General features: G+C 33.0%; 1 protein-coding gene across 1 annotated transcript in view; it reads right to left on the bottom strand.

Annotated features, from left to right (window-relative positions):
- Positions 1-566: 566 nt before the first annotated feature.
- The window catches only part of LOC109058355 (transport and Golgi organization protein 1 homolog), a 30,392-nt gene continuing 14,102 nt past the window's right edge, over positions 567-16,856 (bottom strand). Inside the window, 20 exon segments of the mRNA XM_042778169.1 lie at positions 567-1,992; positions 4,458-4,695; positions 7,435-7,491; positions 7,648-7,697; positions 8,810-8,878; positions 9,125-9,238; positions 10,662-10,759; positions 10,846-10,913; positions 11,041-11,076; positions 11,152-11,314; positions 12,853-12,991; positions 13,081-13,171; positions 13,245-13,300; positions 14,477-14,576; positions 14,669-14,791; positions 14,873-14,977; positions 16,216-16,287; positions 16,381-16,491; positions 16,583-16,660; positions 16,740-16,828. Of these exon segments, the coding sequence (XP_042634103.1) occupies positions 1,721-1,992; positions 4,458-4,695; positions 7,435-7,491; positions 7,648-7,697; positions 8,810-8,878; positions 9,125-9,238; positions 10,662-10,759; positions 10,846-10,913; positions 11,041-11,076; positions 11,152-11,314; positions 12,853-12,991; positions 13,081-13,171; positions 13,245-13,300; positions 14,477-14,576; positions 14,669-14,791; positions 14,873-14,977; positions 16,216-16,287; positions 16,381-16,491; positions 16,583-16,660; positions 16,740-16,828 (2,129 nt within the window). The 3' untranslated portion in view covers positions 567-1,720.

The following is a 16,856-nucleotide window of genomic DNA, read 5'->3' as shown; positions in this document are numbered from 1 at the left end:
ATTTTTAAGCATGTCCTATTCTGGTAGGATCACTTTTTTTTGTAAATGCTATAGTTTATGTTTCTAAAACTTACTAGACAAAAACTTATTGACTTTTCTCACACAGGGTATCACAACTTGCCAAACAAATTGAGCATTTTTGTACCTTTTTACACTTGTGGTGTTCCAGGTCAAAAATGGCTTTTAAATTTCTCGTTATGCTATATTACCAAATACTGCATTTAATCTTTTAATCCACTTGTCTTCCTTTAATCATCACAGGTTTCGTATTTCTTTTAGGAACTGACTGATCATAGCCCTCACTGATCGGAGCTCATGCACTTTAGTTTCTGAGTGAACACTGAAAAAAAGCATTACTTGTGGATAATTTTGGCAATCAAAAACTGTGCATAAATGTCAACCAGTTCCAAAAATAAATGTGCTAATTGAAACAAAACAAGTTGACAAATTATCTTGCTGATAATATAGCACAATAATGCACTAGTCCAGAGCAAAATTGCTGACTCCTCATGAGAGCTCTTGTTGAAAGACGTTGAGACGTCCAGCAAACACATTCATCAAAACTACAGGAAAAAAGCAGCTTTATTCAACTCATTCATTCCCGTCAAATCAATGCCGCATATTTTTAAAACCATTTCTTCCCTCTTACTGCGCACAGGATACATCCTCTCAACACACTTCCTAAAATAATTTACTCTATCAAACAAAACAGTATATGCAAAAAAAAAAAAAAAGAAAAAACCTATGGATTTTGAGTATTGGAGCATTTTCCATTTTGTTTCCAAAAGCATTGCATGACAAACTCAGAGAACATCATTCATGGGTCTCGTTCATGAAACACGAGCAGGTTTTCTGGGAATGAAATTGAGTGTATTTTTTTTTTTTTTTTAATACAGGTTATTGCAATTCTTTTGCGATGAATGTGTGGCACTTGCTTGTAAAATCATTCCTGCGTGAATCAAATAAGACTAATTCATTTACATGAACATCAACAATCAATTCAAACGGTTTGTTTTGTCAATAATTAATTCTACTCGTGTTTCATCGTCACGCAACATTCATTAATACACACCTGCTGGCTGAATGAAAGCTCAGATGCATTCATCTGTTTCTATTGTGTCTGATTTGTGAGAATAGTTTATTGTATACGCAGCTGAAAGAAATGTACAAATACTTTGTCAATATGACATCAAATGTGCCTTTCCGCTAGGAAAAAGAAATCATAAGAGCAGATGCACGACGAATCAAACGTTAAAATAAACACAGGCGAGGCGAATAATCACGTGAACTGGCGAATCAAAAGACTAGAAGCGGCCGAACGGTAATACGGTTGTTCAAAAATGGTGAAAAGGCATAAAAATATGTAAAGTCTCTTCAGAGTCCTCTCACATTAAAGGCTGAGAAATGGCTTCACGACGTGCCTAAATATCGGCTTGACATCCCATAATGCATCAGCACTGGGTCGAGTGGTAGAGATTATAATTTAACCACATGACAACCACCAGAAAAAAAAATAATGTAATGCATATTAAATCAAACTATTTCCATAGGAAAGGTTCGCTAATGTATAAAATCAAAACCCTCATTATTTCTGTCACAAATGTGTTATTGAAACAAAATTAAGTGTTTGTTTGTTTTTTCTACCCAAACCTGATTTTGATTAAATATTGAAAAGAATCAGGACCCAACAGTCAAGCTGGTGAATCGGCACGTTCTCATGTCAAGGTTCGCCATCCTGATGGGACGTGTCTGTTGGCGGCTCGTTGGCTGGTGTGACGTTCCCCTCGCCGTCTCTGGAGCGCTGAGGGATTAGTGGAGGGGGTCCCGGGAAGCCACGCCCGCCGTACAGAGGCGGGATCATGGCTCCGGGGGGCGGCAGAGGTCCGGGAGGGAAGGGGCGAGGGGGGAAGCCGCGAGGGCCGAAGAATTCTGGAGGGACGTCCCGTGGTCCGAGTGGCGGAGGGGGAAGCGGTCCCAGCGGTGGGCCTCGTCCTGATGAAACACAGTGAAACGTAAGGTCTCAGCAAGCAGTGGACTGAAAATGATTATTCAAAGTCACTGAACAAAATGGTGACGTTTAACTTTTGAATTGTCAATTTTATAATACAAACAGTAAATGTGGTTTTGCTCTTTAACGTGGCGTGACTGATCACTTTAACCGCGTAAACGCTTGTGACGCCTTGAAATTCCAGCCGAAACAACAATTTTCTGCTTTGTTAGCAATATCCTATTGATGTTAGAAACATGCTAAAAACATGTTAACAACATGTTGATCGTGCTAACAATGTTAAAACATGTTAGCAAAATTTTAACATGTTAATCATGCTAACATGCTAATAATGCCATAAACATGCTTGCAACATGTTATCAACATGCTAATCATGATAATGTTAAAACATGCAAACAAAATGTTAGAAACATGTTAATCATGCTAACAGCATGGTAATAATGGCGTAAACATGCTTGCAATATGTTATCAACATGCTAATCATGCTAACAATGTTAAAACATGCTAACAAAATGTTAACAACATATATCATGATAACATGTTAATCATGTTAAAACATGCTTATAATGCTAACAATGTTAAAACATGCTAACAAAATGTTGACAATGTTAATCATGCTAACATGCTAATCATGTTAACAGTATGCTAATAATGCCATAAACATGCTTGCAACATGTTATCAAAATACTAATCATGCTTACAATGTTAAAACATGTCAACAAAATGTTATCAACGTTAATCATGCTAATCATGTTAAAACATGCTAATCATGCAATAAACATGATTGCAACGTTATCAAGTTCCTAATCATGTTAACATGCTAATCATGCTAACAAAATGTTAGCAACATTAATCATGTTTACAACATGTTAATCAAGTTATAATGATGCTAGCAACAAGGTAACATATGCTAATCATACTAAAAACATGCTAACAACATGTTAATCATGTTGATAGCGTGCTAACACCACATTTATTATACAATGTTAAAAGATGGTAACATCATTCTAGCCACATGCTAGTAACATCTATCAAGATATCTAAACTTTCAAACTTCGAGGTCTCAGGCTAGGCTTTCTCAAGCCAACATCAAAGTTTGTTCATAAACTTTAGACAGAAGTTAACGTTCGAATTGTTAATTTTATAATGAAATACAAACAATAAATGTGGTTTTGATGCCCTTTAACATGACAGACTGTTTTAACCGTGTAAATACTTTCAGCCCCCAAAAAAAAAAAAAAAGTTACAAAAAAGATTTTAAGCTTCGAAGACTCCAAACCTGTGATGTTTAATCAGTGTTTCTCCAATGGTGCGTTTTTACATTGTCAGTGTTTATTTCGTGGACAGATCGTGGATAAACTGCAACAGGTAACATGTCAGCTGTGTGGACGCTAGTGCTCAATTAACAATATCGATCTACCTTATTTAGCTTATATTATATTATATATATATATATATATATATATATATATATATATATATATATATATATATATATATATATATATATATATATATATATATATATATATATATATATATATAAAGGCTATTATACAGTATTATAATAGCATTATATAGTGGTTCAACGCATTATGTGTGTTTTTTTTTTTGAGTCACAGATCGAACTATTTTTTCAGATAAGCGAGAAAAAAATATTTTCCGTAGTTCCACGAGTAATGAATTGAGGTCTCTTTTGTTTCTTCTCCATAACATCTAAAAATTAACGAACCAATATCTCTTTCGTTTCTTCTTCTTGTGGTTTAAAATTGCTTGTACGTGTAAGGATTTGTAATAGATCACGAACAACTCACGTGCCGAACGGTACGGTCTCATCCGTAAGTATTACAGATCAACTGCGATCCGTGTAACTCCTAATATGTGACAAATCAGAGCAATCTTTCATTTACTTATATAACATGAAGTTGTCAAATTGCTACTCCATATCAATCGCATACAATGAAAACACAGAATAATTAGAACAATCTAGGGCTGCACAATTAATCGAATTTCTAATCGCGATTACAATTATGGACGCCACAATTACGTAATCGTTCAAAGCGGCAATTAATCATTTAAAGTTCACTTATGTTATTCTGCACGCTTAAGATATGTTTTTTGTTTTGGGTTTTTCCATTGTTTTAGTATAACATTATAATACCATTTATATATGTAAGTTGTGATCATCGTAATTAATCGCAATTACAGTTTTAAGGAAATAATCGACAATTACGTTTTTTGTCGTAATCGTGCAACCCTAGAACAATCATTAACATAAATAAATAACTGGGTGTCATATCTATACATATACATTTTTCCCAGAATGTTCTTGCGACCCGGTGGTTGGGGACCGACCCGGTGGTTGGGGACCTCTGTGCTAAATGACTAAATGTAAATGTACAATGGTCTCAATCTTACAAGTAGTAGACTCAAAGGTAATGAAGATTACCAAACGGTGGCGGTACGGGTCCAAATGGGCCGATCGGAGGAGGAGGGCCGTATGAGTCCATGGGTGGCGGTCTGAAGCGCGGCTCTGGCGGGTGGCCATTGGGAGGTCGGATCATCACGGGCGGCAGCGGCGGTCCATTGGGCGGCATGACTGGGGGTCCATACGACTTTGGTGGAGGAACCGGAGAATCACGGATGGGAGACGGCAAGAAGGATCCCTGACTCTGAGACTTGGAGAGCTGGAGGAGAAGATACAGAACCACAGGTTATGAAAAATAAAATATACAGTACAGGTCAAAAGTTTGGAAACATTACTATTTTTAATGTTTTTGAAAGAAGTTTCTTCTGCTCATCAAGCCTGCATTTATTTTATCAAAAATACAGAAAAAAATGTAATATTGTGATATATTATTACAATTTAAAATAATTGTTTTTAAATTTGTTATACTTTAAATTATGATTTATTTCTGTGATGCAAAGCTGAATTTTTAGGATCATTATCACATGATCCTTTAGAAATCATTCTAATATGATGATTCATTATCAAAGTTGGAAACAGTTCTGCTGCTTAATATTTTTTCAGAACATGTGACACTTTTTTAGGATACTAAAAAAAAAAAAAAAAAAAAAAAAAGAAGCTATGTTTTTAAAATATAAATATTTTGTAATAACAATATACACTACTGGTCAGTAATTTGGGGTCAGTAATTTTTCTTTCTTTCTTTATTTAAATAAAATCAATACTTTTATTCAGCAAGGATGTGTTAAATTGATAAAAAGTGATAGTAAAAAAAATATATTATTAGAATATATTATATATATATTTTATTTTGAATAAATGCAGTTCTTTTTAACCTTTTATTCATCAAATATATTAGACAGCAGAACTGTTTCCAATACTCATAATAAATCAGAATATTAGAATGATTTCTAAATGATCATGTGATAGACTGGATGTTACATGTGACACTGAAGGCTGGAGTAATGATGCTGAAAATTCAGCTTTGCATCACAGGAATAAATTATTTTTTTTTAAAGTATATTCAAATAGAAAAACTATTATTTTTAAGTTGTAATAATATTTCACAATATTACTGTTTTTTCTGTATTTTTGATCAAATAAATGCAGGCTTTATGAACATAAGAAAAAAGCATACAACTTCTTTCAAAAACATTAAAAATAGTAATGTTTCCAAACTTTTGACCTGTACTGTATATTTAACGCCGGATTCCTGTTAACCGACCCAAGCAGACATCCGTGAACCACTGCAAGGCCAGAAACATACTATATACAAGAACAACAGCAGAAACAAGCGCAGGGATACACAAACCCTTCTGTTAGCCGAACATCGAAGACATAAAACATTTTAATATTCCAGTCGCCCTGAGATTTTAACTCATTTCAATAATTTGATGTAAAATTAGTTCTCTGATGTTGTTTAATGGTCACACTGGTGTTTTAGGAACCCAATCACATTGAATAATAATAATAATAATAATAATAATAATAGTCCTAATAATAATCAGTTCTATTGATCATTAATATAATAAAAAAAAATAATAATAATAATAATTGTTGATTACTAATATAACTAATTATAAAAATGAAGACAAATTACTTAACTGTACTGTAAATTAAACAGAATAATTATACAAAGTTACAATACTAATTTGTCTTATTTCAAAGCCTCACGCTTTATTAATAATAATTATAATAATTGTTGACTATTAAATTATAAAAATAAAAGTATGATGTAAAATAAAATAAAGATTGATGATAATTTTGTATTTTACACTACAAGTTGCAATGCTAATATATGAACCTGGACCACAAAACCAAAATTGAGATCTATACACCAAATCTGAATAAATAATCTCTCCATTGATGTATGGTTTGTTAGGAGGACGATATTCTTCTGAGATACAACTATTTGAAAATCTGGAATCTGAGGGTACAAAAAAATCTAAATATTGAGACAATCTCCTTTAAAGTTGTTCAAATGAAGTTCTTAGCAATGCATATCACTAATCAAAAATTAAGTTTTGATATATTTACTGTAGGAAATTTACTAAATATCTTCATGGAACATGATCTTTACTTAATATCCTAATGATTTTTGGCATAAAATAAAAATCTATAATTTTGACCCATACAATGTATTTTTGTCTATTGCTGCAAATATCCCCCAGTGACTTAAAGACTGCTTTTGTGCTCCATTTGTCTTAAATTATTCACTTTCGTATGTTCAAACTCTCAAGCTTTTAACACGTCAATGCCTCAAGCTTAATTAATAATTATCATAACTGTTGATTATTAATCTAACTCCAATTATAAAAAAAAATAAATGAAACCGTGTTGTAAAAAAATATTTTATTTTACACTACAATAATATTTGTGTGTTACGAAATTCATTATTGATGGATACTCAAGCTTTTATAATATATAAAATATTTGCATTTTTAAACTATTTAAGCTTCGGACATTTCAAAGCATCAAGCTTTTATTATGGCAGAATTCGGCTGAAACTCTATAAACTTCTGTGCACAAAAATGTTAGAAGTTATGAAAATGTGTAAAAGCATGAGTGGAAAATGTTGCAGGACATGCAGAGATGAAGCTGCATTGTTTGCATTGCATTGTCATTTTACATTCAATTCAATTTTACATACTTATGCGCTTGTGGCGACACAAAAGTCTTGTGTTTCATTTCAAACAATCTTGCATGGCTAGAACTATTTTGCATTCATGCACTTGTGTAGAGTATGTTTCAGGCCTATACATGCTGCAACTCTCTCACCGACATGAGGTTTGTTAAACAAACGCCACATCCTGAACACAAGACCCACACGGTAATTAGAAAGTGAACAGACAGACATGTGTTCAATCAGGCTCTGAAGACCCCAAAACAGCTGACAAAGCAACCTGGCACTGTGCACAAACCCGTCCCGTCCATCCCAGCACCCAGCTGCTGTACTCACGGGCTCAGACGAGACCTGCTCGGAGGCCTCGGCCGTCTCACTGACCGGTGCCGTCTGCTTTAAATCAAACACACCCAGCGCCGTTTAATGGAGAACAACATCTAGATACGCATGACTGTCTCTAGCAGACATTTACTGGACATCTCCTCGCTCACATTTGGATATATTGTACATAAAATCTCAAGAGAAAAACATGACAGCTGTGATCCTTACCATCGGTCCATCATGTGCACAGGGAGAAGAAGTCATCGGAGGAAACATTTCTGAAAAACAGACAACATGACATTTATACATCTGTGAATGCAGATATAATGTAGATCTTAAACTGTGCAATGCAAAACCACATCTGATAAAGTCCACATTCAGGTCACCCCTCAGAGGACCTCAGATGATGCTAACCCTGAAACAACATACAGAACTAACACATTTTGCTATAAGTTTGATTGCATAATTGCTGTTAATAGTGTGGATCGTCTGTTTGTTTACGTCTTTTATTGATTTTTCCGAACATTTCTGCCGTATGCACCACTGATAAGCTACTAATAAATATTGTAGAAACTTAATTTTCTGTAAAGTTGCTTTGCAATGATTTGTATCGTAAAAAGCGCTATACAAATAAACTTGAATTGAATTTATTTAAAAAAAAAAAAAGGAAAAAAATATATATTTCAAATAAATACTGTTCTTTTGAACTTTCTATTCATCAACCAATAACAAAAAAATTTAAATAATGTTTTTAATTTCTCTATTTAGCGTTAATTTTAGATTAGAAGTCAACATTTCGAATTTTCATTTAAGTTTTTAAGCTTTTCAACTAACATTTAGATTTTATTTTATTTCAGCTATATTTCAAAACAAAAAATTACCAGTGTCATATTTTTTTGTATCATTTTTTTTTTATTTAGCTTTGATTTATTTTTATTTCAGTTTTAGTTATTTTGGTACTTATTTTAGTTTTTTTTTATAAATATTTTTTTAAATATTAAAAAAATTGATTAAAAGTGCCAGTGAAGACATTTATAATGTTACAAAAGATTTCTATTTCAAATAATGTTTTTCTTTTGAACCTTCTATTCATCAAAGGATCCTGAAAGATAAAATGTATCATGGTCTCCACACAAATATGAAGAAGCAGCACGAATGTTTTCAACATTGATAATAATCAGAAAAATAAATCATCATATTAGAATGATTTCTGAAGATCATGTGACACTGAAGACTGGAGTAATAATGCTGAAAATTCACAGAAATAAAATACAATATAACAGACAACAGTTATTTTAAATTGCAACAATATTTCAAATTTTCCACTGTATTTTTGATCAAATAAACCCAGTCTTCTTTGCTGCTTTATAACAGGCGGTATCATAAGCACCTGGTCTGGAGGGCAGCGGGTGTCCGAGGTCTGAGAAGCGTCCGTGAGGGTCAGACGGGGGTCGTGGACCTGGAACAGATCACAAGTGATTATTTAAGAGCGGTTATCAGTCATTTCATCCTGCCATCAGAGGCTGGGGCTCAGGAGCAGACACATCAGGAACGCTTTAAATGAGGAAGACTGAAGGAGAGAAACTGAAGGGGAAATGACAGCAAAGCTAAAAACGCAGAGCGACTCAAAAACAGGAAAGCTGGAAATGAAAGGAGAGGATAAAGTTGATGTCAAGGGGAGGAGGACGACGCAGCGGCGACTCACCGAACGGATCGCCCCGTCGCCCTACAGGAGCAGAGGGGGGGCGTCCGGGACCCTCTATCATGAGAGGAGGAGAGGGAGCCCCCCCACTCACAGGAGACGGCCCGTACAAATCACCTGCTCAATCAGAAACAATGAGCCAATGACACAACCGGACACATAAGAGCAATAAACCCTGTGCTAAGCTCCGCCCCTCGGTTACTGTCGCCGAGTCTGACAAACCTCACAAAAGTAGCAGAAAGAAAAAAAAAAGTGAAAAAGTACTTTATTTTGATGAGTGTTTTTAAAAACTGCATATTTAATTGCTTTTGCTTTTTTTTTTTTTTTTTACTTTGGAAAAATGTAAAATTTCAGATAAAAAGGGAATAAAATACTGCTTGTATCCACTCTGGATTTAATAGACTTACATTATACCAGTGTTACCTTATTATTATTTGTATACTAATATAGTAGCTATTTTTTAATTTGCTTTCATTTTAATTTTCAGCTCTTAGTAATTTTTTATATGCTTTTGTCATTGTCATTAGATTTTGGAGTTGTTGTTTTTTTTATACTTTTTTAATTTAGCTATTAAGTTTTTATCTAATAACTATATTTTATTTAAATTTTATTTCAATTAATGAAAACGATTTTTAATAGTAACAATAACAATTCTTCTATTTATCATTAATGATTTTTTTTCAGTTTTACTGCTTTTAGTACTTATTTTAGCTGATCTTTTAGTTTATCTAATATTTACATTTTATTTTAATTAATAAAGATTTTTAGTTTAGTTAACAATAACAATATAGCATTATACAAGACTGAATGCATTTGTCATCATAATTTGTCAGTTTTTTTAACAACGAATTTATATTTTGCATGAATGATAGTTTTTTAGTTTTAGTTTTTTTTTTTAATATGCTTTTGTCATTGTCATTAGTTTTTGGAGTTTTTAAAAAATATTTTTTCTATCTAGCTATTATAAGTTTTTATCTTATAATTATATTCATTTGATTTTAATTTTATTTCAATTAATGAAAACAATTTTTAATAGTTTTGGTTAACAATAACATATGTTTTCTATTTATCATTAATGATTTTTTTTACATTTTAGTTATTTTAATCACCTAGGCAACATTTCAAAAAATATTTTGTTTTGTTTGTTTTACATCTAATATTTCTATTTCTGCTTTATTTCAATTAATGACAATGATTTGATTAGTTTTTAAATCAACAAAATAACATTGCATTTATCCAAGAATGAATGCCTGTGTCTAAAATATGATTTTGCCAAAAAAAAAAAAAAAATTGTTTTCTTTAATTTATTTTTACTTCAGTTATTTTAGTACTTTTTTTTTTTTTTTTTTTTTTTTACATTTTTTATCTAATAACAATAACAAAAATTATTTTTTGACCGTTTTAGTTAACAACACCACCACATTATGCAAAGACAAAAGCATGTGAAACGCACTGCGGACAGCAGCAGCGGCAGTGATTCAGTGGGTGGTGTGTGTTGTGAAGACCCTGTGAAGTGTGAACGAGGACAGAAACTCCTCACCTCGGCGCTGGGGCGGCATGTAACGCTCTGGAGGTCCAGAGTTGAGTTTGAACAGACTTTGCTCCAGGTCTGATATTTTATCTCTGTACTCCACAAGCCTTTACAAACACACAAACATCCGAGTTCAGAAACATCACGGACAACAACAGCAATGATACGGAGGAGACTGCATCTGAACACTCACTTCTGGTGAAGTGCGGCCGACTCTCTTCGTTCCTCCACCAGAGCTCGTTCAGAGGCGCGGGCTTTCAGCTACAGAAAATAAACAAGTAGGTATAATTAATACATCGGTAGATATATCAGTATTATCTAATATTATTACTATTAAAGTCTAAGTTTAGTCATTTTGTTCCAAAGACAAATCCTGGTAATTACTCACCCAGTTCTCATGGGCTTTCTTCTCCTGGACTGCCACCTGTTAGAAAGCGATGGCAGGGAGGTGAGAATGAGCTGAGGATACAGTGATTCTGTCAATGTAATGGTTTCTCACCTCCGCTTTCAGAGAGCGTTCGTTCTGCTGCATCTCCTCCTCGATGTCCTTGATCTTCTGTTTGAGGGCTCTCAGCTCCTCCTCTGAGAGCAGAGCTTTACTGTCCACCTCCGACAGCTTCGACTCCTTCTCGCGCCTCTCCAGCTCCTCCTGAGTCAGCTTCCTGCACACATATCACCAATCCAGCGACATGAAACACAGGCTGCACTTGAGGTTTGAAATTCAGTTTCTGTGAAATCTGTGTCACCCTGAACAGCCAGATCAGAATTTAAGTCATCTATTTCTTCTTCCGGTTTCTCCTGCTTTCTAGCTGTAGCGGTCTAATAAACCTGGCACTGTATATTGTGAATATTGTTGGCTCTTTTCTGTTGTTCCTCTATTGCAAGTCACCTGTTAAATGCGTGAATGTAAATGTATTGTGCATCATTTAGGATGCAGCATCATACACAACAGCTGTGTCGAATACGGTAGTTTGTATCATAACATGCACTTGTGCAAAATTTCTAGTTTCCATCTGCACTTCCACTGCACAAACCGACAACTGACGCTGGAGCTTTTTTCCCCTCAAATGCTATGAAAAAAAAAGTTAATTTTTTAGGCCATTCATCATATTTAAAAAACACAGTAACTAAAAACATGGAAATAATAAATAAAAGAAATTATCTCTCTCATATCAGCAACACTGAACTAATGGATTTAATCTGAGCACTTGATTTTTTATTTCAAGCTGAAGAATTACAATATTAATATACCTTTTGTTTAATATATTTTTTTTCTTAAAAAAAATAAAAAATAAAAAATCATATTTCCCTAAATTGTGCAGTCCCAATTAAATGCATCGATTACAGATCACAATAATGGGCTTTTTATACTAATGGATCTCATGTGAGTATGATTTTTTTTCCTTTGTTTTACAATGAACTATGAGAATATTAATATATCTTATTTTGTTGTCGTTTTAAATTTCGCATTTTAATAAAAAAAAAAAAAAAAAAAAAAAAAAAAATATCCAAAGTACACCCCCAATTAAATGTATTGATAACAGATAACATCTGGCTTTTTACACATTATTCTCAGGCTATTCATTGTTTTTTAACAGAACACCTTCTATAGAGTTTAATGTTATACATACTAACTTAAAATATAGAAATTAAAAAAAATGTATTATATGGCAACACTCCCTGAACTAATGGATCTAATTAGAATTTTTATTTTTTACAGTGAACTATTACAATGTTAATATATCTTATTTTGTTAAATATCTTTTTTTTTTTTGCATTTTAAATTGAAAAGGTTTAAAAACATATATAATTTTTCCAAACTCGAAATTTTCCCAATTCAATGCATCAATTGTATTTTTTAAAAAAAAATTAAATTGCATTTTAAACTGAAATCAAAAAGGCATTTCCATAATCATGCAGGCCTAATTATATATATATATATATATATAGTTGGTCCTCCTGCTGCAAGAAAAACCTGTTATTTAAATTTTGAATAAACTGCACACAAAAAGCAAGCATCTACACTGAAATAATTCTTTTTCTTAGTAGAACACCTTCTGTACCGTTTCATGCACACTAACTAAAACAGGGAATTCAAATCCTTCTATTGCAGCAGTCCTGAACTAATGCTCTGATCTGTGCTCTTGTAAAGGGTTTGTGATGTTCTGGTGTGCAGTGTGAGTAAAGTGTGCGCTCTCACTGCTGCAGTGCGTTCTCTTTCTGCTGGTAGAGTTCAGTGGTGATCTCCAGCCTCTGCTGCAGGGTCTTCATCTGGTTCTCCAGATGCGTTTTCTCATTGCTCAGATTCATCTGGGCATGCATGACCTTCTGATATTGCTCTAGATTCAAAAATAAACAATACATGACTAGATGAAGAGGTATAAAGCCGATCAGAAGGTGATCGAGCGAACGGTCGCAGTCTCCATACCCTCCAGCTCCTGTCTGGCTCTCTGTTCGGCGAGGAGACTCTCCATGCAGCGATTCCTCTCGTCTTCAACAACGCTGAGAGTCACTTTGATCTGTCAAACAGAAACTGCATTAGAAATCGGAAGAGTGCTGCATTATCCTCCAAATAAAATCAGACGCATGTACCCTGGAGACGTCCATCATCTGTTTGATTCGCAGTCTCATGCTGTCCATCTTCGTCTCTGAAAGAAAACAGACGCTTGTTGTTCAGAACAGAGAGAATGTTTCATCTAACCATCTTCAAGCCTCGAGCAGATTATTGCTCGTTTAAAACAGCAGCAAAATAATAAGACAATAAAGCCAATGTTCATTTGAATAAATGTAGGGGAGGACGACTAATCGCAATAAAACCAAAATCACGGCAATTTATCAAATATTAGACCAAAATAAAGCTGCAACCATTCAACATTTGAAAATGAAGATATTAAGATATTACGTTTATAATTATACCATAAAATAAAATAATTATTTTCGTAAATACTTTGTTTTACAGTAATATTAGAATCACAGCTATTTTGTTTAATTTGTTATAATAACTTTTTTATATTATTAATATAATTATTTAAGTTACATAAAAAAAAAAAAAAAAAAATAATATATATATATATATATATATATATATATATATATATATATATATATATATATATATATATTATATATATATATATCAATATTAAATGCATTAAATTAATAAATTAAAATATTACTATTACTACTACTACTACTAATATAATTATCCTATTTTGTTTAACATTTCATTTAGAATTATGCTTAATTATGCTTAATATATTAATAATAATAATAATAATAATAATAATAATAATAATAATAATAAATAATAATAATAATAATAATAATAATAATAAATATTATTATTAAATTTAAAAATTCATTTTTGGCCAAATTGTGCATACAAACAAACAGCTTTTTTATTGCAACAATATTTTTCCCAAATTCCCATATTTTTCCCATCATTAATAAATCACAATAACTGTCTTTTTATGGTTGCTATGCAACAAAACAATCAAAGCTCATTCTATAAACATCGTTCCTCTTGCAGCACGAAGAACAAATTATTCAAATTTTGAATAAAATAAATGTAATCTATACTGAAATCTATCAAATCCAAAATAGTTCCAGATAACGGTGCAGTTCAGCACTCGTGAGCAGAAGTAAAACATACACTTCTGATATTTCTTTTCTCAGCAGATGACTTTCTGAAATCTGCGGCTCACAGCAGACTCAAGCACTTCTAGAATAGATGAGAGGCTCTGCAAATGTACGCAACTCCAAAAGACAAAAGGCCAAAAAAAACGGACAGGGAAAACACATTTAAATAGAAATAGAGTGCTTACCAGCATCTTCTCCATTAGACATTCTAGCATCATCTTTCTGTAGCTCTGCAGGATCACAGGCTCCCAGACGGTTGAGCTCTGCAATGCAGCTGGACAAAACCTAGACACCAGAGAATCATGGGACGCCATGCATCTACAACGTGATATTTTAAAGAACACACTATAACATAAAATGCCACAGGCTCCACTCACGTCGATCTCATTCTCCTTGTGCACCAGAGCGTCCTCCAGCTCTTTCTGGGATTTGTGGTAAACTCGGATCTCCTCGCTCAGTTTCTTGTGCTTCTCCTGCCAGTCTTTAGCATCACGGAGGAGCTGTCAGAACATTAATATGATTAGGTTCAGGCGAACCCCCACTTACCTACTAGAATCACAGAACCTAAACCATGAACTCACATATCTCTTAAACCCTCTTTAAAGCTCCTCTAACCACATAAAATGACACTTGAAGGCACTAATAGCATCTTCTCTGAGTTTGGCTTCATCCATGAGGACGTGGACCTGTTATCAAATCAAAACAAACCCCAAGAGATGCAGAATATTTCATATCTTCATCTTTAGGACATGAGGGAACTAATTCAAATATTCAGATACATTTTCAAATGACTACAAAACAGATATGGTTAACTAAAGTTAAAACTACAATAATGTGTAACTTGGAAATAAATGTTAACTAAAATAAAACACCTTATTTTATTCCAGATAGTTGCAAAATTTCTCATTTAAATTTTTTATCTAGGTGTACATAAATAAATCTGAAATTAAATTAAAAACTACATACATTTTATATATATATATATATATATATATATATATATATATATATATATATATATATATATATATATATATATATATATATATATATATATGCATGCATATACACACACAGTATATATGTATATATATGTGTGTGTGTGTGTGTGTGTGTGTGTGTGTGTGTTATATGTATATATATATAAAAAAAATATATATATATATATAAAAAAAAATTAAAATAAAAAAAATTCTAAATATTAATAAAAACTATAGTGGTATCTAAATGATACTAAAATAACACTACAAAAGAATTTAAGTCATTTTACAGAAAAAAAACTACATATCCAAGGATATAATAATTGAATAAATTATAATGATCAAAATTTAGCTGAGAATTAATATTCAATGATGATAAAATCTATTTTAAAACAGTTATTAAAAAATACTGGGAAAAAAGTGAAGGTCTTAGTATTTTTATTATTTAGAAAGCAAACTATAAATGAAACAAATTTAACAAAAAACTAATTTTCTTTTCACATTTTTGTGGACCAATTCAAATACTGAAATATAGCGTGTTGTGTATATATATAGTGATGATAATTATGATTATCAATTATGATATTCAAAATGTAGTTGATAATTAATATATATGATGATATAATGGAAGAATGATGTGAAATTTACTAGAAAAAATAAATAAATAAATAAAACATTCTACTTAAAACTTATAAAGGGAACATCGGATGCAAAATTCACTTTTATATAGCAGTGAGTGGACACAAGTACCCTAAAATTAGCCTTTTTTTAATCCCCCAAAAATCTAAAGAGTCCCAATGATCAAGCCGTTTGATTTTCTGAGCAGTATGACATCATATTACTCAGGACCCGCCCCCGAGCGCTGACACACTGTCCTGTATTACCACAACTATCCATGGAGATATATAACATCTGCAGAGATCAGCTCCCGCAGCACAAGTTACCTTTGCACGCTCCTCGTCATAGCTCTTCAGCGTTTTCTGGTATTTCTCGATTCTCAGGTGCATTTTGGCAATTAGGTTGAGAGAAAAACAAAAAGGTTATGAAAAATCTGAGGGATGATAATCACAGTGGCAAAAAAATAAAAAATAAAAGAAACCAAAGCTTACCTTCTCACTGAGATTTGAATTTTCTTGCTGTGTGTCTGCTATTTTCTGGTTGAGCTGTGAAACGCTCCCAGACATCTGCTCCCACTGGCTCTGGAGCTTCTGGTGACGGTTCTAGTCAGCGAAAACAACAAACCACATTAGACTAATGTGCACCGTGAGGGAACTGAGACCGTGACGGATGAACCCTGCCGCTGTGATTCACCTTCAGCACTTTCATTTCTTGCTGGCTGGAGCTCAGAGATCTCTCAGAGTTTTTCAGCCGTTCTTCACGCTCTTTTATCTGTGAGGAGACGAATGTCAGATTCACCAGCCTGTACTGAAAGCAGTAAGCCTGTCAAAGACGAGTCAGTGAAATTTACCATGTCACTCAGTTCTGAGATCTTGTTAGCAGCGTCAGATTTCTCGCGGAGAAGCTGCTGGATCTTGTCTCTAAGCTGCTTTTCAGTTACTGCAAAAAGAAAAGATGATGTAAAATA

Source organism: Cyprinus carpio, chromosome A20 (genome assembly GCF_018340385.1).
Source record: "Cyprinus carpio isolate SPL01 chromosome A20, ASM1834038v1, whole genome shotgun sequence".
Lineage (NCBI taxonomy): Eukaryota > Metazoa > Chordata > Actinopteri > Cypriniformes > Cyprinidae > Cyprinus > Cyprinus carpio.
The sequence above is the reverse complement of the archived record's forward strand: the minus strand, read 5'-3'. Positions and strand labels throughout refer to the sequence as shown.